The sequence below is a fragment of the Euprymna scolopes genome, chromosome 38 (assembly GCF_053919585.1).
Source record: "Euprymna scolopes isolate OS-2025 chromosome 38, ASM5391958v1, whole genome shotgun sequence".
NCBI lineage: Eukaryota > Metazoa > Mollusca > Cephalopoda > Sepiida > Sepiolidae > Euprymna > Euprymna scolopes.
Window position 1 is genome coordinate 61,846,911 of NC_136519.1, and position 24,125 is coordinate 61,871,035.

Below are 24,125 nucleotides of genomic sequence, written 5' to 3' on the forward strand. Positions count from 1 at the left end.
GCCCAGGATTTAATAAAATCAGGTGCAAATGAATACTAACAGAATACCTGGCATCGCCTGGGATTGAATAAGATAGATACTAATACAGAATAGACAGATACTTGGCGTTGCGTGGGTTTGTATAAGATGCCTGCACATGTACACTCGCAGAATACCCGGTGTTACTAAAGATTGAATGAGATAGGGGCAAATACATACTAGCAGAATAAACAGCGTCATTCTGGATTAAATGAGGGTGGTAGAATATAAATTTTTTATCAGAAATGGCTAAAACAATTTTCTATCTACAAAATTACTTTATTTGTAAAATCAATTCCGGATATGGCTGAAACAGTTTACGATCTCAAAATTAGATTAATACAGATATATTGTTGGTTTTCTATGAAAGTTTACTAGACCACTTTCTGTAGAATTCTGTTGAATTTTTTATTATTGTGGACAAAGAAGTGGCTTACCATTAAAGCAGCAGCGCGTTTGTGCATGCAAAGCACAAATTGAGAATCAAGATGGCGCCCACATGCGTTTATGTGGAAAAAAGTCTTGTGGAATCTCAGGGAATCTCGTACCCTGATTCCATAAATAATGAGGAAAGGAAAGTGGGAGGACAGACGATTTTTAGTCACTAAAGCAAACGGACGTGTGTAAAAGAAGAGGTAGAAGAAAAGGAAACGGGCAAGGGGAAGAAGCTACAGCGCCAGTCTTCTCCCCAGATCGTCATTGAGCAGGGCACTACCCACTGTAAGCATACACATTAATGGAAGCGAGCGCCTCGCGCTTGTGGACACTGGATGCACCCAGACTCTCGTAAGCAAGGTATGCTGTGCCACTTGGAAAGCAGAGAGAATTCCGGTACTAACTGTAGGCGGAGGTTCACTAGCCTCTTGTGGGGTGAGCATTATCCGCGCAAGCATCAATGACGGGCCTGCAGTAGCCGTGTGAGCCCTGGTTGTGGAGGGAGAAGTTCTCGGGTACGACCTACTCCTGGGTATGGACTTGATTACACAACTGGGTGGAATTACTGTGGACAGAACCAGCAAGGTACAGTTCTCCCGATGTGAGGAACATGTTTGTGCTGCCATAACTCTCGACGAGCCTGACTTTCATGCAGAGTATGATAGAAACACCAATGCATGGACGACGTCTTGGAAGTGGTCAAACGATCAGTCACCAATATCCTTGCGGAACCGGTAATCGGAATATCCCCCACCCATGTGGCTAAGGGAACAGTATGAAGAAGAACTGCAAACATGGATCGACAATGGCTGGCTTCTTCCATACCCAGAGGATGAGCTTAGCCCCCCGCGAGGGCTGATTCCCTTGATGCCGTCGTACAAGAGACCAAACAAAAGGTCCGCCCCATCCTAGACTACCGTGAGCTCAATGAGCATGTCGACCCATATACGGCAAGGGCTGATGTGTGTGCACTCAAATTAAGGGAGTGGCGACAGCAGGGATCGAACGTGGCAACTCTGGACCTATGCAGGGCCTATCTGCAAATACGCATTGAGAAGAAATTGTGGCCATTTCAGACTGTGGAAATTAGAGGAACCCGATATTGTCTAACCAGGCTAGGGTTCGGTCTAAATGTGGCACCAGGCATTATGACAGCAATCATGCATGCTATCCAGCAGCAAGATGAGGCAGTGCAACAGGCAACATCCTCATATATCGATGATATATTCGTCGATGAGAGCCTCATATCAGTGCAATCGGTTAGAATGCACTTTGAGAGCTTTGGACTGACATGTAAGGAACCAGAGCATCTGTGCAATGGAGTAAAAGTTCTCAGCCTGCACGTGCGCAATAGCAAGGAGGGACTTTGCTGGAGAAGAGGAAGTCACGTCCCCAAGATCCCATCAAACATCACTCGACGAACAGTGTTTTAGCTTTTTGGAAAGATGGTAGGCCATTTCCCTGTGTGCGGTTGGCTCAGGGTGACTGTGGCGGCCATAAAAAGACATGCAACAGCCGTGTCGTCGGGATGGGACAATGCAGTACACGATGTCACCCTAAGGAGCATGCTGACAGAGACTGTGTCCAGGGTGACCAGTGAAGACCCCGTTCAGGGAAAGTGGTGCGTCAGCGGGAATGAGTTCACGGTCTGGGTGGATGCTAGTTCACTGGCCCTTGGAGTTGCCCTGGCAGTTAATGATTCCATTATTGAAGATGCCTGTTGGCTTCGGCCAGAGGATGATTCGAGGCACATAAACCTGGCTGAACTTGATGCCACATTGAAGGGCGTTAACTTGGCGCTTCAATGGCAAACCAAGGTTCTACATATCATGACTGACTTGGCATGCACTGGCATCAAGCGGACACTGTACTTTGTCAAGATGATTGATCCAGGAGTAGAAAAAAAAGATATCCGAAGAGTGGTGGAAAGTTGCGAGGCCTGCCAATCAATCGACCCAGCTCCAGCACGATGGAAGAAAGGGGAGTTGGGAGTGAGTGGTAAGTGGCAGAGAGTGGGCATGGACATCACACACTACAGTGGCAACCACTTCCTTACCCTCATCGATTGTGGGCCTACACGTTTCGCAGTCTGGAGACTCCTCAGGTGCCAGGACTCTTGCAACATTATTCGCCAGCTGTCATCCATGTTCTGTGAAAGAGGTGCGCCCGATGAAGTGCTGACGGACAACGACCCAGCCTTTTGCAGCCATCAGATGAGGCAGTTCTTACAAGAATGGGGTGTGCGGCTGTGGCTGCGGCTTAGATGCGCTTATGTGCCTTCTGGCAATTGTATAGCTGAGAGAAGCCATCGCAGCATCAAAACAATTGCAGCCAGGAAGCAGTGCACCATTGCAGAAGCTGTGTACTGGTATAATCTTATGCCAAAGGATGGCGTCTCTCCAGGAACGGCGCCTGCAAACACAATCTATCAGTACCGTGTCCGAGAAAAAGGAATCCACCCCAATACAGCTGTGGCCACTGAGATAGAACGGAATCGATATGCCAAAGGGGATGCTGTCTGGATGAAGCCGCCAGGAACCGATGTATTGACAAGTATAAACGGGGCACAGTGACCGATGTGGTGAGTCAGCAGTGTGTCCAGGTTGATAGCGTGCCTCGTCACGTTAGGGACCTACGGCCGGCGACACATGTACCACCTCCAGTGGACGATGAGAGTGACTCTGACTCTGAGACGAGTGGGCCATCACTTTGGTTTGCACCATCCCTATCAAGCAGTGACTCTGATATCAGTAGCCTCCACGGAGATAAAGCCTTCCCCGACTATCAGGCAGTGGATGAGAGCGCATGCGAAGACGAGAGCAGCACTGTCCCCCTTCGCAGAAGCACCCAACGGCAGTGATCGCCACCCCCCTGCCGTCTCTGTGATCATGAGATCAGGGGGGAGTGTGGAGAAAGAAGTGGCTTACCGTTAAAGCGGCTGCGCGTTTGTGCATGCAAAGCACAAATTGAGAATCAAGATGGCGCCCGCATACGTTTATGTGGAAAAAAGTCTCGGGGAATCTCGGAGAATCTCGTACCCTGATTCCATAAATAACGAGGAAAGGAAAGCGGGAGGACAGACGATTTTTAGTCACTAAAGCAAATGGATGTGTGTAAAATGTGAGAAGAGGTAGAAGAAAAGAGTGTGGTGAACGAAACAAACAACGACTCCGTTGAAAGTAGAGTTGTAACAAACACAGTTATCATCCGGGAATGATGTGATGGTTGTAGTGGTGGGTAGAAAGAAGCATGATTATGTTAATTTTAAACGTGCTCTTGAGTTCTCTCTTGGGGGTTGGGTAGGAGAGAGTAATGTCCGTTTTGGGGTCAAAAAGTATGTGAAATTGTTTCATATATGTATTTAAATTAGCCGTCTTAATGTAGGTAAAATTATTTTAAATATGTGTTGTATATATATTGGTTAAAAGTGTGGTATATAAATTGGTTAAAAGTCCCGGAAATGGAAAAAACGTTTTACGAGTTAATATTATTATGTTTCATGTATATTTTTAAAAGTGGGATGCTTTTAAAAGTCAGTACCGGGAATGGCAGAAACCGTTTACGAGTAAGCATTACTATATTTCAAGTATATTTTTTAATTTGGGGAATAAAAAGTACTTAGTGTAGACTATTAAAGTAAAGCAACAATTAGCATGGTCATTATTTGATGAGTAACTTGGGAATACAAAATGCTTTATGTAGGTCATCAAAGTTAAGCAAAAGTGAGTTGGTCATTATCAGATGGGTAACTCCTTGGTGAAATCAAATGTTTTATGTGGATCACCAAAGTTAATCAACATGGAGCCTGGTCATTCTCAGATGAGTGACTATTGGGAACACCAAATGCTTTATATAGATCACCAAATTTAAGCAACAGTGAGATTGGTCATTCTAGGATGAGTAAACACTTGGCAATAGAGAATGCTTCATGTAGATAACCAAAGTTAAGCAACAATAGGCTTGGTCATTCTCAAATAGGTATTACTTGAGAATAGAAAATGCATCCTGTAGATCACCAAAGTTAAGCAAAATTGTCTTAGTTGTTCTAAGATGGGTGACTACTTGGAAATACAAAATCCTTTATGTAGATCACTAAAGTTAAGCAACATTGTCTTAGTCATTCTCAGATGGGTGAATACTTGGGAATAAAAAGTGATTTATGTAGATCACCAAAGTTAAGCAACCATGGTCATTATTATATGAGTGATTACTTGGGAATACAGAAAGCTTTATGTTGATCACCATTGTAAAGCAACAATGAGCTTGGTCATGGGTGACTATTACGGAATACAGAATGCTTTATGTAGATCACCAAGGTTGAGCACTAATGAGCTGGGTCATTATTAGATTTGTGACTACTAGGGAATACAGAATGCTTTATGCAGATCACCAAAGTGATGCAACCATGAGCTTGGTCATTATTAGATGGGTGACTATTCGGGAATAGAGAATGCTTATGTAGATACCAAAGTTCAGCAACAATGAGCTGGGTCATTATCAAATGGGAAACTATTAGGAATACAGAATGATTTATGTAGATCACCAAAGTTAAGCAATATTGAGCCTAGTTATTATCAGATGGGTAACTACTTGGGAACACCAAACGCTTTATATAGATCACCAAAGTTAAGTAACAATGAGCTTTGTCATCATCAGATGGGAAACTACTTGGAAATAGAGAATGCTTTATGTAGATAACCAAAGTTAAGCAACAATAAGCTTGGTCATTATTAGATGGGTAACTACTTGGGAGCACCAAATGCTTTATGTAGATCACCAAAGTTAAACAACATTGGCTTGGTCATTCTCAGATGGGTGACTATTTGGGAATAAAAAATGCTTTATGTAGATCACCAAAGTTAAGCAACAATGAGCATGGTCATTATTATATGAGTGATTACTTGGGAATACAGAATACTTAATGTAGATCACCAAAGTTAAGCAACAATGAGCTTAGTCATGATCAGATGGATAACTACTTGGGAATATTTCATGTATATTTTTAACAGTGACTTGGTGGATTAAGTCAGTCCCGGAAATGGCAGAAACTGTTTACGTGTGAACATTACTATGAAATATGAATTATTATATTGCTGAGTTTGTAATTAAATAAACAGCCTAGACAATGTCTAAAAGTTATGATTTTAGTAAGAGTGGGGTAATAATGTGGGTTAAATCATGAAAAATGGTTGTCGAAATTAGTAACATATCTAAGTATTATGAAAATGGTGAAATGTGACTTATTTGATTGGTGTCGTTGCAATGAAAGGAGCAGCCCAAACAATGTATGAAAGTTATTATTTTAGTAAGAGAGGGGCGATAATGTGGGTCAAAATCATAAAAAGGTTTTCAAAATGAGTAACATATCCAAGAATGATGAAGCGTGAGTTATTTGATTGGTGTGTTTGTAATGAAATGTGAGTTATTTGATTGGTGTGTTTGTAATGAAATAAACAACTCAGACAATGTATCAAAGTTATTATTTTAGTTAGAGGGGGGGGCGATAATTTGGGTTAAATCATGAAAAATGATGATAGGAATTGGTAACATATTCAAGAATTATGAAAAATGATGAAATATGAATTATTTGATTGGTGTGTTTGTAATGAAATAAACAGCCCAGACAATTTATCAAAGTTATTATATACTAGCAAAATACCCGGCATCGCCTGGATTGAATGAGATAGGTGGAAATATATATTAGCAGAATACCCTGCATCGCCCCGGATTCAATGAGATAGGTGGAAATATATATTAGCAGAATACCCTGCATCGCCCCGGATTGAATGAGATAGGTGGAAATATATAGAAGCAGAATATCAGGCACCGCCCAGGATTTTATAAGCCAGGTGCAAATAAATAATAACAATACCTGGCATCGCCTGGAATTGAATAAGATAGATACAAATATAGAATAGACCAATACTTGGTGTCGCTCAGTATTGTATAAGATGGCTGCACAGAATACCTGGCATTGCTGAAGATTGAATGAGATAGGTGAGAAAATATACTAGCTATATCCCCGAAGTATATTGATGGAAATATATATTAGCAGAATTCCTGGCAGGTCGGATTGAATGAGATTGGGGCAAATTTATACTAGCACTCTGGATTAAAGGAGAGTGGTAGAATATAAATTTTATACCATAAATGGCTTAAACAATTTTCTATCTCAAAATTACTTTATTTGTGAAGTCGATTCTGGATATCGCTGAAACAGTTTACGATCTCAACATTGGATTAATACGTATATATTGTTGGTTTAATATGAAAGTTTACTAGGCCAGGTTCTGTAAGGGGGTGATCGATATTTTTTTTTATTTTTTATGTTATCATCTGAGAATGATGTGATGGTTGTAGTGGTGGGTAGAAAGAAGCATGATTATGTTAATTTTAAACATGCTCTTGAGGGGGTTGGGGTGGAGAGAGTAATGTCCGTTTTGGGGTCATAAAATATGTGAATTTTATTATTTCATATATATATTTAAATTAGCCGTCTTAGTGTAGGTAAAGTTATTTTAAATATGTGTTGTATATTACCCGTTCTTGCAAAGGTAAAATTATTTCATATACATGCTGTAAATTACCTACCTTAGGTAAGATACAATTATTGCATACATGTAATACCCGTCCGAGGTAGGTAAAATATTCTTTTGCTCGAAATAGCAAATTACATAGGCATTAAAAATTCATCTCTCATAAGAATAAGAAATATCTTCAAAACCAAATTCAATTTTCTCATTGTTTATACGGTCCCGAGCAACGCCGGGTAGCCCCGCTAGTCTCTATATATAAAAGGCAAAATGTGTGTGACATTTTATGTATGTCTTGCAAAGGCTTTTTTTGCCGACGGTCCGGGGGGGGGGGGGAGTACTATCGCTTAGAAGTGTTTATATACCCCCTAAATAATAATATCTAGGATTTGAGAACGTGGGTTCCCTCTAGATTTATTTACGTTGATTTTTACAAAATTATTGCTATTTCAGCCCGTCTTGTGTTCATTCAGCTTTTCTGTATAAAACCGAAACTAATTCAAAGCTAAGAGAGCATTTCTTGGCAATCGCACTGGGAAACGTCCAGAAGCAATCAGCTTTGATCAATGTGGGGCCAAACTCTTTATATCAGACAATTGCTATTCAATCTGGACAATGAGGAGCTGGTTTCCCCCTCCCAACATCTTGGGGAAAAAAACAGCCAAAGTTGGGTAAACAAACCCAAAAGCTGCCCTGCAGCAAAACTTAACTCCGTGACTTCTATTTGACCTAATTAATGAGGTCACTAGAACTAGCGGGCACGTGTCAATTCTGTTTTTAATACTTAAATAAATAAATTCAAACATGTTTCAGTTGCTCTTTGTTCGCAGAGCGGATAACGTGTCAGGTTTTTTGCACACTTTATCCAAAGGTTGTGAGTTCGAATCGTGGTGTGAGATGTCTTTTTTTTTCATTTTCTATTTTTAAAGGTTTAATATTGAAACAGAGTTATTTAAGCTATTTTTCATGTTCTATGTTTTTTTTTGTTTTTATTTTTCAGATTTTTTAAATAAGTTTTAACGTTCGTTTTTCTGGGGGGGGGGGTTTCATCACATTCGCGTTTTTTGTTTTTGTTTTTGTTTTTCCGATTTTAAGAAATTTAAACATTGTTCGTTTGCCTTACATTAGTTTTTCTTTATTTTTTTTGTTTTTTTTTCGATTTTTTGAAGTTTTAACATTTTTTTTATAATATTTAAACAGGTTGATAATTCTTTTGTTTTGATTTACCCCCCCACCCCGCCCGAACACACACACCTCTAAACACCTGGGCTACGCCGGGTACCCCCGCTAGTCTAATATATAAAAGCAAAAATGTGAGTATGTTTGTATGTCCGCTAAAAACTTTCAACAGACACAAAATAAATTCACAAATTTGGTATCATATTAAAGCTCGACCCTCCGGCCGATAAATATTGAATTTTGACTCAAACCATCAACTTGGTCAGCTGGCCGTTATCTGCAGGGGGGGGGGCAAAAAAGTGACATTTTAACATTAAACATTACGTAATTCTCATCATTTTAAATCGATTCTAATGATATTTATAGTAATTGAAAATACGCTGAGTCATGTCACGTGATCTTGACGTCAGCAAGCTGTAATGGCAGCTGATAATTCACACAATAATTGACTTCGAAGGGTAACTTTATATTATAACCCAGAGTTAAATATTAATTTTCGATGCGAAAAGTAAGTACCAACGTAATTATCGCATTTCAAAACATAGAATCCCAAATTTACACGAAAATTGAAGGGGTGGAAATAAAATTATGAGTGATTGAACTTTTTTATCGACGAGAATCGATTTACTATGTTTAGAAATGTAAACAATGCATTTCTAAATCTAAAACATTACATATAGGCGAGTAGAAAGGGAAAGGTAGGAGGCATAGTACATGTATGAGTTAATCAGTGTTTGTTTCACTACACTCTTATCATACGAAATGTGAGTGAATGGATTTGATGCCATTTCAGGCATAAATCCTCCTTATTTTCGAGTAACGTTTGTTTCTCTAAAGCTTGAGATCCCAGGTATAACCTCCCACTTATTTTCTTAGTACGAAAGATGAGACCGCTTGCGCTTGAATTCTAAGAATAGATACTATACTTTGATCTAAGCAAAAAGACCAAGTAACCGTCTTATCTTCTATTATAAAAAGATGCATAATTTATATTTATCGATTACTAAATTGAGACAGGATGTCATATTCCAAAAATCACATCTGAACTAAAAACATTATTATTTAGAAGGCCATCTTTTTTTTCGGGTGAGATTTGTTTCTCTAAAGCTTGACATGCAAAGCATGGCCTCCTCCTCGTTTTCTTAGTGGGAGGGGGGGACGAAAGATGAAACCACTTGAATTCTAAGAACAGATACTACACTTTGATCTAAGCCAAAAGACCAAGTAAAAAAAAAATGCATATTATATATTTATCGTGTTCCAAATTCTGAAATAAAAACATTATTATTCAGAAAGCCATAGCATGACATATGTACTAGCAGGATTACCCGACATGACCTGGGATTGGATAAAATTCATGGAATTTTTCCTAGCAGAACACTCGGCGTCGCCTGGGATTGGAAAAAATTGGTTGATATATGTACTTGCCAAATACCCAGCGTCGCCCGGGATTGGATTACATAGGTGGATATATGTACTAGCAAAATACCTGGCATAGCCCGAGATTGGATGAAATAAGTGTATGCACTAGCAGAATAACCGGCGTCACCTGGGATTGTATGACATAGGTGGATATGTATTAGCAGAATATCCAGTATCGCCCAGGATTGTATGACATAGGTGAAGTATGGGTCCGATTTGACAATTTTGAAGGTGCTTGTGCAGTATAGGTTCGATTCGACAATTTTGAAGGTGCTTGTGCTGTATAGGTCCAATTTGACAATTTTGAAGGTGCTTTGTGCAGTATAGGTCTGATTTGAAAAATTTTACATGCTTGTGCAGTATTGGTGCGATTTGAAAAAATTTGAAGGTGCTTGTGCAGTATAGGTCCTATTTGACAATTTTGAAGGTGCTTGTGCAGTATAGGTCCGATTTGAAAATTTTGAAAGTGATTGTGTAATATAGGTCAGATTTGACAATTGTGAAGCGGCTTGTGCAGTATAGGTGCGATTTGACAATTTTGAAGGTGCTTGTGCAGTATAGGTCAGATTTGACAAATTTGGAAGCTGCTTGTGCAGTAGAGGTCCGATTTGAAAATTTTGAAAGTGCTTGTGCAGTATAGGTTCGATTTGAAAATTTTTAAAGGTGCTTGTGCAGATAGGTCCGATTGGAGAATTTTGAAGGTGCTTGTGCAGATAGGTCCGATTTGACAATTTTCAAGGTGCTTGTACAGTATAGGTCCGATTTGACAATTTTTAAGGTGCTTGTACAGTATAGGTCTGACTTGGCAATTTTGAAGGTGCTTCTGCACTACAGGTCCAATTGGACAATTTTGAAGATGGGTGACTAATTGGGGAATACCAAATGCTTTATGTAGATCACCAAAGTTAAGCAACATTGTATTGGTCATTATCAGATCAGTGACTACTTGGGAATACCAAATGATTTGTATAGATCACTTCAGTTAAGCAACATGGAGTCTGGCCATTATCAGATGGGTGACTACTTAGGAATACCAAATGCTTCATGTAGATAATCAAAGTTAAGCAACATTGTCTTGGTCATTATCGGATGGGTGACTACTTGTGAATAACAAATGCGTTATGTAGATAACCAAAGTTAAGCAACATTGTCTTGGTCATTATTGGTGACTACTTTGGAATACCAAATGCTTTGTGTAGATCACCAAAGTTAAGCAACATTTTGTTGGTCATTATCGGATGGGTGACTACTTGTGAATACCAAATGCTTTGTGTAGATCACCAAAGTTAAGCAACATTGTCTTAGTCATTATCAGATGGGTGACTACTTGGGAATACCAAATAATTTGTGTAGATCACTAAAGTTAAGCAACATTGTTGTGGTCATTATAAGATGGGTGACTACTTGGGAATACCAAATTCTTTATGTAGATCACCAAAGGTAAGCAACATTGTCTTGGTCATTATCAGATGGGTGACTACTGTGGAATACCAAATGCTTTATGTAGATCACCAAAGTTAAGCAACATGGAGTCTGGTCATTATCAGATTGGTGACTACTTGGGAATACTAAATTCTTAATGTAGATCACCAAAGTTAAACTCCATTTTCTTAGTCATTACAGGTGGGTGACTACTTGGGAATACCAGATTCTTTATGTAGATCACCAAAGTTAAGCAACATTGTCTTGGTCATATATATACTAGCAGAATACTCAGCGCCGCTTGGATTAAACGAGGGTGGTAGAATGTAAAGTGTGTCCTGGAAATGGCTTAAACTATTTTCAATCTCAAAATTACTTTACTTGTGAAGTCGATTCTGGATATGGCTGAAACAGTTTACGATCTCTAAATTAGATTAATTCATATATATCGTTGGTTTTCTATGAAAGTTTACTTGGCCACTTTCTGTAGGGGGTGATCCATATTTTTTGAATTTTTAATGTTATCATCTGGGGATGATGTGATGGTTTTAGTGGTGGGTTGAAAGAAGCATGATTGTGTTAATTTTAAAACAAGCTCTTGAGTTCTCTTTTGGGGTTGTGCTGGAGAGAGTAATGTCCGTTTTGGGGTTACAAGGTAATCTGCCACAATGTCATATTCCAAAAATATAGAATATCTGTGGAATCATATTCCGGAAAAGACATAATTTCTCTTACTATTATGTTGCTGGTATGTGGGAGGGAATAACTACATTAATATTGAAATTCGTGGTAAAATAAAAGTTGCCTAACCACAATCTGTGTCAATTCCTTTCTACACTTACTTGGAAAATCTGCTCAGTTATGTTCCAGAAATTATATCATTTCACTTAAAAATATGGCATCAATAGTCGGGATGAAAAGAACAAAGCAATGTGGAATTTTGTAGTGAAGCAAGGATTGCCTAATCTCTAAACTTAACACATTTGTGTATTTGTTTGTAAAACTTACTGAGTAATCTTCAGAAAATGAAGTATTTTTCAAAAAAATTTGGTGTCGGTAGTGAGGAATTAAAATAAAACACAGTAATGTGGAATTTGATAATGAAGCAAGGGTTGTCTAATCACTAACTGTGTGAATGTATTTATGCATTAATTTGAAAATTCTACTGAGACATAACAATGTCATCATTTTTTTTACAATTTTAGTACCGATAGTGACGAAGGAAAAAACCCAGTAATATTGAAATTTATGATGAAGCAATGGTTGCCTAATTATTAACAAAGATGATGTATTTATGTACTAATTTGGAAAGTCTAATAATCTACTTTCTAAAAATTGTTTCAGTTGTCTTAAGATTATGGTAGCCTTGGTGGTAAGAGAAATTATTTAACATGTTGTACAATACCTGTCGATAGTATGTGAAATTGTTTCATGTATGTATTTTAATTACCCGTCCGAGGGTAGGTAAAATTATTTTAAATATGTGTTGTATATTACCCATCCCTGCAAAGGAAACATTATTTTATATATATGGTATAAATTACTTATCCTAGATAAGGTACAATTATTTGATACATGTAATACCCGTCCTAGGATAGGTAAAATATTAATTTGCTCGAAAAAGCTAATGATACATAGACATTAAAAATTCCTCTATCCGAAGAATAACAAATATGTTCAAAATCAACTTCAATTTTCTCATTGTTTATACGGTCCCGAACAACGCCGGGTAGCCCCGCTAGTCTAATATATAAAAGGCAAAATGGGCATGCCTGTTTGTGTATGTCCACAAAAGGCTTTTTCCATCAGGGTTCTCATGCAGGTTAGATTTCGGGAGAAGTTTTCTTATACTCCCTAGATCTCAGATTCGCAAACAGACATCATATTTTTTTTGATCGAGTTTTAAAAAATTCATCCATTTCGAGTGTTTGTTTGGCTTTTTCATATAAATAAAGTGAAACTAATCGAACATAACTGCCAACTCCCAGCCTTCGCCCGGGTACAATCTGTTCTATAATTGCTCCTTGGTGAATGTAGGGGAAACCCTTCATACTGAGACAATTACTATTTATTTGTATACTGCCAGAGTGCCCCATTTTTTGGGGGAGCTGCTTTTCCCCCACATTAAAAACGACCTTTCTGCAAGTCATCTTTTTGATTGACTACGTTAAATTTTAACGCTTTACGCTTCCGGTCGTGTCGTGGAGTAGGGGTAAGACATCAGGTTTTCTTTCACTTTCTTTTCCCCCTTCATGTCACGGGTTTGAGCATGCCTGCCTACTACCACTTTTTTTAACACCTACAAACACCTGGACAACGCCGGGCACCCAGGCTAGTATAATAGAGAAGTATTAATCATGATAGGAGAGTCAGTTTTTCTCAGAATTGGCATTGTCATGTTATGGAGAAATGTAGATTACTATCTGAGATTCAGTTTTTGGAGAATTGGAATTGTTATATTGTGGAGAAATGTTAATTAATATTGGAGATTCAAATTTGTTGAAAGTTTGCATCATCATATTATGGAAAAATGTTACAATGTGAGAGTCTGTCTTTTAAGAAATGGAATCTCATGTTGTTGAGAAGTTTTTATTATGTTTTTTAAGAACTGGTTTTGTTGAGAATTAGTACTCATGTTATGAAGAAATTCATGAGTTAAGATTTTTTTAGTTAGATTTAAAAAAAATTTTTAAATACTATGCTAGATTCAAACTTTTTGAGAATTGATATCTTTCTATTATGGAAAAGTATTAATTACTTTTTAAGCTTCGAACTCTTTGAGGATTGGCATTGTCATGTTATGGAAAAATGTTAATAACAATTCAAATCAAACTTATTGAAAATTTGCATCGTCATGTCATGGAGATGATTAAATTACTATTTGAGTCGGACTGTTCTTTTGTTGTTTTTTTTTTCTTTGTATTTGAAAATCAACAATAGCTAGTTTGTCTAGCCTTTTAATAAGGGCTAGATGTGTCCGACCGTGTATGAAGTGTTAGGGATGTAAGTACTGATTTGGGGATACATCTATGTCATAGGGGCATATGTGGTTTAAAAATCATAGCATATGTGGTTTAAAAACTATAGGGGCTTATGTGGTTTAACAATCATAGGGGCTTATGTGGTTTAAAATCATAGGGGCTTATGTGGTTTAAAATGTTGGCTTAATTAATGACCTTTGTAAGGTTAATTAATAATCTTGGTTAAATTAATTACGAAGTAAATGAAGAAAAACATATCTTTGTTCCTTAAATAACTTAATCATAGAAGGTATCGATGATGACAAGAAAAATCAATTAACACTTAACATTTTCTTAGTACACAGAGAGATGCAGAAAGACATGTCTGTTTATTTTTAGATCTATACACGAAAAGGAGAAAGACACGTTACATTATCTGCCTTTTATTAAAAAAAAATAGTCAATAAAGAGGAGACAACTCAGTTACCCAATTTAAGATACACGTCACCAGTTAACAAATAAAGGGAGGCTACTCCAAGTTGCCTATATATATATGTATATACTTGAAAATAAGGGTCAAAGAGAGACAACTCTTCAGTATTTAAAAATCCACTAGCATTGATATTTTCAATACCACACCTCAAAATAAATTTGATTTTAAGTCAGTTTTTGAACACAGTTCCTTCAGTTTCATAAATTATATGCTCACAAGTCCTTTTGTTTTATTTTTCCCTGGCATTGTCTCTTCCCTGTAACTACATAGAATGTAGAAATTTTTACGATATGTGTAGAAAACTTATTTTGACATGTGCACAGTGATTTAAGAAAATTAGGTATCTGTGATCAGGTAGCTTTTACAAACCTCTCAATAGCATTACCATGCCTCTGTAAGGCAATAACTATTAATTTTCTCTGATCACTCACTGATAACAACTCCTGAATCTCAAAAGTTAAGTGTTTGGCAGCAAAAAGAACACACCGAAGAGGTTGTGCTAATAATACATACTAGCAGAACCCGTGGAAATTCCACGGTTCCTGAACATTTTAAAAAACACACATCAGTATGAAACATCTTATCGCATAATCAAACATTGAGGTTGGACCATGTACTATTAAATCCTTAACAAAATCACGAAGCTCTGGATTTTCAGGTTCTGGTATCTCTGCTGACAATTTGATGAACTGTTCTGATCTTATCCTGACCTCGCAACATTATGATCCTGTGGCAGTGTGGTAGCCCTCTTTTTTGAAATTCAATGGCATAAACATTTGCAAATAGAATTACCAGTACATGTCTGCCTTTAATGTCTTTCAAAAGTTCAGCTAGATGTGCATGATACACAGGTCGATTTTATTTAAGTTCTGATGACCCCAAGTTGTTTATTATTAAAGGACATCTTGGATTAGACGTGTATGGAAAGAATGGATCTTGTTTTCCATATTTACAGAAAACTGCTTTGTAATAATTTCAACATAACACGTAGGTAATCATGTTTTCACTTAAAATGCGTAGGTTTAAAAGGTCCATAATCATAAAAACCATCCTATGATTTTACTTATTTTGACATAACTCTTTAGTAGGTAATAATGTTTTTGCCTGAAATGCATTGGAATTTATACTAATTTCAACATGGCATGTAATAATTTATATCAGTTTGAAATAAGTTAAACTTAAAAAAAAAACATTGGAAATAAATATTTATTAGGAGTCTGTTATTAAGTTCAGACAATAAATGGCGGGTGTTTAGAAAATTGGCCCCCACCTCTAAATTCCACAATTTATACTGGTTTTTTCTTTTTTATGTTAATCTTATCGAGTCGCAATATTTTTCTCGGTGATGGTCACAAAGTATGTGTTCAATGTAGTAGAATGCTATAATTGAAAACTTAATAAATTCATAACAAATAATAATTCATTAAAAAAATTTTTTTTAAATTATTCTTTTTAATCTGAAAGTTAAGTTTGTAATCGATGAGATTAACAAGAAAAAAGAAAAAAATGTAAATTGTGAAATTTAGAGGTGGGGGTCAATCTCCTAAACGTCCACCTAAAAAACAAATAATAATAAAAGGAACATAATTTCCTAATCACCGTTATGTTACTATGCCAACAATATATAAACAGTGATATTGGTATATATATATATTATTCCTTAATTGGAATTCATTTTTGAGATGAGCATTATATATTAATTTATTTTTATTTCGGACTATTATTCTCATCCTTATTAGTTGTTGTTCCAACCTTGATCGCCCTTCAGGGCCCATAGCGCAGTTGATAGAGATGTTGAATCTCTACAGTTCCAGATGAACATTGTCTGAAGATAGCGGCTTCAATCCCATCCAAAGCGTGCCAGAGGTTAATTGGCCAAAATGTGGTGAGACGACAATAACTACGGATGGCAGTGATGGCTGAGAATGCAGTTAGGAGATTCGAAGTTCCTATCCGTCGTGGTTACCACCTGACGAAGGTCAGAGGAATAGTTGGCCAAAACGTTGTGAATAAACAAAACCAATAAAAAGATCAAAAACAACAACTAACTAAGATGAGAATAATAGTCCGAAATAAAATAAATTAGTGATTGGTATTTCAGAAGTTAACAGTTTTAAAAAAGCAGATCTTACAGCTTTTTTTTTCAAGAATAAGCACTTTTTATTTATTTTAAATAATATATACAGAACTTTTTAAAAATTTTAAACAATATAAATAGAACTTTTTATAATATTTAAACCTTTATTATTTTTAATTTAAAATAATATAAACAGAATATTTTATAATTTTTTATTTTTTATTTTAAACAATATAAAAACAACTTTTTATAATTTTAAAAGATAAACTTTCCACCTTAACATTTTCCTTTAAAATGATGACTTTAGAGGTTTTTGGGTATTCTGAAAATGAATATCGCATTTAAGGTTTCCGCAAATAAGTAGTTTACCGCAATATAATTTATGTTAAAAGTGGTGGCCGTCATTAGTTGTACACCAGAAATATGTGTGTTTGTGCATACAACTATGGCCAGCACATTACACATAAGAAATTATATTGCCTAATGTATGGAAAACTACTACATTTAAATGCGATATTCGTTTTCAGCATATCTGAAAACCCTTAAAAGTCGTTATTTTAAAGGAAAATTTGTGAGGTGGAACTAAGTACAAATTTACCAAAAAATTTTAAACGATATAAACAGATATTTTTTAGATAACTATCATTCACGAATGCTTTTGATTATATGGGGAAAAATTGCCCCCTTTTCTCTTCTTCACCATATGAATTTCACCATATGCATTTCAAAAGTTTGTTTCCAACTTGTCTCAATTGCCTTTTTTATTTTTACACTGGGACCATGAATTTTCTATGGTTTGTGTATGTATCAAGGGGTCAATCAGGTCAATAATTTTGTCATGTTGATATTTTCCATATTTGAAGTGGTCCAGACGTTTATAGACTGCCCATCAATCTGATATAATTAATGTTCCTGGTAGGATCCACAAATTAATTATTGAGAAAAATGTTTCCCGATCCGTGCTGATAACTAGGCTATTATTACACAGGTCCAAGCCATGTTCTTTCAGTTTATTGAGGTGGAGGGGGGCCTTTCCACCCAGCATGATAGGATGATTGAGGAGATCTTTTTTGCAGACCTCACAGATGAAATCCATCCAGTCAACTACTGTATGTGTATCTGCATCATCTAATTATAATGGTCTGTGGTAACTCAAGGCTCTAACAAAATACAAGCTAAAAAAGAGAATACAAGGGAAGTAGCCATCCATTGCTTAACCACCTCTCCAATTCATAATGGTACTCTTGTCAAATTTAGCTCACAAGTCAACTCTAGATCTACCAACCATTCTATTATTGGAATGTCCATTGCTGTGCCACTAGATTTATGGATTAACTGAATGTCAAATTGTCTTAACACCATAGTTCTAATAAGGCCAAAATAACTGGTCACAAATTGATAATCTTTTTACACCTTCACATTACTACCCGACTACAAAAACAAGAAAAGAAACTAATACAGGGTGACCCAAAAAAAACGGGCCCCGTGTACACTTTATATGATATCTCCATTATTTATTCACCGATTGCCCTTATTTTACACGACATGGCAGAATCAATGACCGTGAGTACACCAAGACCCCAGTGGGAGCTGGGACAAAGAATACACTGTGTTAAATTTTACTACAAGACAGGCTCGTTTAAGAAAACCCAGGACAGTTTCATGCATCAGTTAATATGTGAAAAGGCTCCATCCAAAAGCAGAATTCAGAACTGGGTGGACCACTTCGAAAAGTATGGGACTGTAGAGAACCTCAACGCTGCCACTCGGGATGTCCCAAGAAGCGAAGAGCCGAGCTGGTCGAAAGAGTGAGAGAGCCTCTCCAGCAGAGTCTGAAACGCTCTGTGCGTAAGCGAAGTCAGTCCCTCGATATGTCCCGTGAGACTTGCAGGAGAGTGCTGGTGAACGATATCGGGGCTTACCCATATAGAATATAGATGCTGCAGACCCTTACAGCCTCAGACAAGAAGCAGAGGAGGGCTATGGCAGTCAAAATGCTCAAAAAGATTGAGGAGACACCAAGTTTCCTTAACCTCCCTTGGACCTCAGATGAAGCCCACTTCCATCTTGATGGAAAGGCGAACTTCAAGACAAATGTCTTCTGGGGGTCCTCCAGACCCAATTAAGTAGCCACCAAGCCCCTGCACTCTCCTAAGTGCATGGTGTGGGCTGCAATCTCGGCCAGAGGCATCATCGGACCAATCTTCATTGAAGAATCTGGCGCAGCAGTGATAGTCACCAAGAAGCAGTATGTGGAGGTCCTCAGCAAGTTCCAGCAGGACGGAGCAAGTTCTCACACCTCAAACATGTCCCGAGATTGGCTCAAAGAGAACTTCGGAGGCCAAGTGATCAGTCTCAAGACTGATTTTGAGTGGGCAACCCATAGCCCGGACCTAAGTCCCCAGATTTTTTTCTTTGGGGCTATCTTAAGGACAGAGTCTACGCAGGGAAACCCAGAACCATCACGGAACTCAAGGAAGCTATCAGGGAGGAGATGAGAGCCATTACCAATTCGGTCTGTAAGAACATCATGGACAACTTCGGAGCTAAATCGAGGCCATCTAAAACATATGCTTGAGAACGGAGAAAAAAGGCCAAAGACCCTAGTGTTTTGATGTGATGTTTAGAATATAATAAACTAGTTATGACCAAAGTTTGATTTCATTCGGACAAGATACTAAGAAACGGAGCCTAATTAGAATTGGGGCCCGTTTTTTGGGGTCACCCTGTATATAATAATCACTCGATATGTACCCCTCACTCAGCTTGTAAATGAACTCATGAAAGAGACTATAAATTGTACTGTCTGAGCATACTTGCACTTCTAGTCTTGACTTTCTGTCAATTCAAAATCCTCAGGTAAACTATTCTGTGTTTCTTTTGTTCATTCTAGTTTTTGTTTTTTTAATTTTGTTGTTTAGTTTCACTAGAATTGTTGAAAATCAAGTAGCAAGACAAGATACCAGACACAAAGGTTTTAGCTTGGTCAAACCTTCCATCAGTACACACTATGTTATGGCAGTACCAGGTTCGTTGGGCAGGTCATATATGTCACATGCCTGATTCAAGGCTCCCAAAACAGCTTTTTTATGGTGAGCTGTCCAAAGGGAAATGACTCATAGGACAATAGAAACGGTTCAAGGACAATCTAGAAATCTCCCTCACACAGTTCAGTTTGTATTCTAACTCATGGGAAAAATAACCCAAGACAGATGTTCCTGGCATGCTGCAATTCACAAAGGGGCTACAATTGCTGAATCTGCATGCAGTGAAGGATGGAAGAGAAATTGTGATATTAACAAAGACAAAGCAATCAACATATCTGATGCAGAATCGTTCCACATGCGGGAAATACTTCAGAGCTCGAATTGGTCTAACAAGTCATCTCTGAACCCACAGAAAATTGCATGATCACGGTCATCTTAGCAAGCGATAGACAAACATCATCATTAGTTGTTTGAAATGGTATGTGTGTATGTATTTCTGTTCGCATATATGCATTTAGCTGTTAGCATAGCTGTGTCTTTCATTTGTAAAAAGTGTTGGTTGTTAAATGTGAAGTTGTTGTGTGTCAGGATGAACTGTTGAACATTAATATTCATTTATGTTAATATTACATATACCGTTGCTGTCGGGTTAGGTTTTGGGTGTATAAAAGATGCATGCAGATATTCCTGGAACAGGCTATAATATTTGTCAATATGTGTACATGTTATTCCATTAATACAATCCATCAGTCTATGAAATTTATCTCAATAGAAGTTCAACTTTATCTCAAATATTTTCTTTTCTAGCTGCAGTGGTTACCAAACATGCTGCATAGACAAATGCTGTGATGACCTTGACAGATTCTACAGACTCTGGTATTTCTGGTATGTTTTTTTTTTTTTTATCTCATCAGTCATAGCCTCTTATACCTTAAAATATCTCCCCAATAATTATTTAAGTTCAAAGAAAAATAAATGTGGATATATTTAAATATGATCCATGTTGATTGGATCTTTGGTTAAAAATGATATTTTATATTTTGTCGTTTGTCAAATTTCTTATTTACATGTTTTGCAAAGTTCTTGTTTGTTGCCATGATAATGTTACTGTAATACTATGGATTGATTTGAAGGATTCCAAAAAAATGTTTAAAAATTAAAACATTTTTGCTAAGAAAAATGCTGACAAATATTGGTTAATAATGATAATTAAATCTCTATAAATGATAATTTAATCTATATAAGCATTAGAGCAGATCGATTTGCAACTTTTTTCAGAAAATCAACATGGCACTGGTGATGATAGTTGGAATTTGATGTGATAAGAACAGATACCAAAAATTATATTCCTATCTTGAACAGAAAATTGAGCATTTAATTTCAAAAGTCGTGTATAAAAATGCTGAGAAATCCTTCATTTTCATAATATTTTACACAACACTGACTTTGAAATTTCACTATTTTTATAAAAAATTGAATTAAAATTGATATATTTATATGAAATACATTGAAAGAAAAATAAATACATGAATTATAATTTTAATTATGAATCACACAACTAGCAAAATATTTAAACTTTTACTGCATTGATTAAACAAAAATTATAAAAAAAGTTAATTAGCAACTAAGTCTTTTAAATTTCACAATCTAAAAAGATATGTGGAGATGTATTAAACAATATTGTAATTCTGTAACTTGATTCAAGTTACAGAACCATGTATTTTAATTTTTTTTATTAAACAATAATATAGACTGTTATAATAGAACTAAATTGTTCTGCATAATTCCTTTTTAAAAAAAATGAAGGTCTAATTTGCTGGCACGATGACTTTATAATAATGTATCTATGCCTTGCTTCCTGCCCATATACAACTTTTTTAGAAAAATCAATCAAATTTGACCAGTGTTTGGCTGCAAAATTGATAGCAGTAATCTTTTTCAGTCTTTTTTTTTTTTTTTTTTTTTTTTTAGTTCACTATTTCTGGAAAAAACAACATAAAAAATACAATTATTTGAAAACACTTATTTTTTATATTTTTGTGATGAAATATGAATAAACCTGACTATTGTTTGGGTAAATTGAGAAAACTAATAAAATTCAATGGATAAATATTTATTTTTATTACATTTTCACCCCAAACAAGGCACTTTGCCACTTTGATGTAAGGGGATACTATTAGGGACACAGGCTACAGGGGTACTAGGTGGGGGAGATGGGCAGCAAGATGTCAGTTCATGTTACACTTGAACTTCTGCATGTCAGTACAGTTGGGGAAGCAGGAACCTGGAAGGGAATTCCAAAGTCTAGCAGTTCTGGGGAAGAAACTACTGAAGTAGAAGGCTCTCTTACATCTAGGGATCTCTACTTTGAAGGGGTGAGATTTTACTGCTTGTCGGGTTTGTCGGGAGTATTTACGTAGAGGGACTTGTAGTTTGTTGGAACATTCACCATTAAAGTACTTGTAGAACAGGCAGAGGGATGCTACATTTCGTTGATGGAACAGAGGCTGAAGCTTGGATGACAATTCAGGACCTATTAGGTTGGCAACTTTCTTTTGAACCTTGTCTAGGAGCAAGAGACTAGTAGCAGATGCACCGGCTCAAATATGACAACAATACTCATACATGGGTGAATGGTGGCCTTATAAAGGTACAGGATACTTTCGGGCGTTAGTAGATTTCTAGCACGGTAGAGAGAACCAACCTTTTTTCGCAGCGGTCCTGGCAATGTTCTCAATGTAATTGTTCCAACTCATGTTTCCTGTGTTTAAAGGAGTTTAAAAGATGTGCTTTCAGATAAAGAGTCTTTGGCCATTGCTATTGGTGGTAGAGAAGGTTCCTTGTAGTTATTGAAGGAAACAAATTTAGTCTTGGCAGCATTGAATGTGACCATCCATTTTTGTCTCCATTCCACTACAGATTGGAGGTCATCCTCTAGTGTTTCTGCCATTTCTTTAGATATGTGTTCATTTGTTTTCCTGTCGTGTCTGTTATAGAGCGTGGTGTCATCAGCATATATACCCATCTCACAGACAATTTTGTCAGGGAGGTCATTAATGAATATTAGGAATAACAGAGGTCCCAGGATAGACCGCTGAAGCACTCCCGCATTTATATCCTATTGTTTAGATGTACGACCATCATCGAGGACAACCTGGATTTTTCTCTTATCTAAGAAGGATGTAATTATGTTAAGTATTCTTCCAGTGATACCGTATGATCTGATTTTCCTAAGAAGACCTTCATGCCATACCCTGTCAAAAAACTTAGATATATCTAGAGCTACCGCTCTACCCTCTCCTGCTTTGTCAAGTGACTGGTATATACGCTTGGAGATTACAGTTAGAATGTCTGCTGTGGAACGGGTTTGCCTAAATCCATATTGTTGGTCAGTCAGAAGTTTAGCATCTGTAAGGTGATGGACTAGAGCTTGGTTAATTATGGACTCAAATATTTTGGCAAAAAGTGGGAGGAGGCTAATGGAGCAGTAATTTACTGGGTCAGTACTAGGTTCAAAACAGCAATTGAAGCACACGTTCCCACACTGAAATTTTATAGCAAGCCCCACTCTCCCCAATGGTTTACTTCCACATGTGCAGCTGCCATCGTGCAAAGGCAGCACGCGTACTGCAGATTTAACCGACATACATCCAGTTCAAACAGACAGAAGTATATAGAAGCCAGAAGTAACTGAAGTAGCTAAGAGAGAATTTACTGAAACCATCAAAAAACGAATCGAAGCACAGAAATTAGGAACCCGTGACTTCTGGAAAATCTACAACAGTGTAGTAAATAATGGGCAATCAACAATTCCCCCACTATCCAACAATCATGAAGTTGTTTGCTCAGCAACCGAGAAGGCTAACATGTTTGCCAGTCAGTTTACCTCCACTCCACACTGGACCCAGCTAACCACCCTTTCCCGGACTTTCCTTTGCGGACAGACGCCACACTAGACGATCTGAAAATCACCCCTTCTCAGGTGCATGCTATCATAAAAAATCTTGACACTTCAAAAGCATGTGGACCTGATCTCATCCCGGCTGTGCTATTAAAAAAGTGCTCCGCCGAAGTAGCTCCAATCCTCTCCAAACTTTACAACAAATGCCTTAATGTATCTCACTTTCCCGCCTGCTGGAAAACTGCTTCTGTGATACCAGTTTTCAAGAATTCTGGTTACCTAATGGACAAAATCGTTTGAATGCCCTCTTCTCTCACATTCAATTCATCTGAGTTTATCGTTGATATTATAATATTTTCCGGAAGTAGTGCAAAAGCACTATATTTGGAACTGTTTAAAACAGTAATTTGGATTTCAGTTAACTGTTTTGTTCTCTGAATCATATTAAAATATACTGTTGGTTAAAAATATTATTGTCGGTTTTGATCTCAAACCAACTAACTGCATACACTTGGATGATAAATTTAACTAGAATGTTTAATTTATCATAGTGTTTGAGGATAGACACTTCTGGTCCATAAACACATTAACCTTGTGGCTAATATTAGCCATCTTGTTTGATTCAAGGGCCCAATTTTCTGAGCTGCATATTTTAGTTTAACTTCTCGAGAAATACCAATAGCATACTCTCAAAAAGT

At 37.0% G+C, this 24,125-nt stretch overlaps 1 protein-coding gene across 3 annotated transcripts in view; it reads left to right on the plus strand.

Moving 5' to 3' along the window:
• The window catches only part of LOC145263170 (uncharacterized), a 361,981-nt gene that overhangs the window by 251,488 nt on the left and 86,368 nt on the right, over positions 1-24,125 (plus strand). For all 3 annotated transcript variants that reach the window (XM_080120205.1, XM_080120206.1, XM_080120204.1), the window contains exon 3: positions 20,334-20,411. In XM_080120205.1, the coding sequence (XP_079976331.1) occupies positions 20,334-20,411 (78 nt within the window). The remainder of the gene's footprint in view (positions 1-20,333; positions 20,412-24,125) is intronic.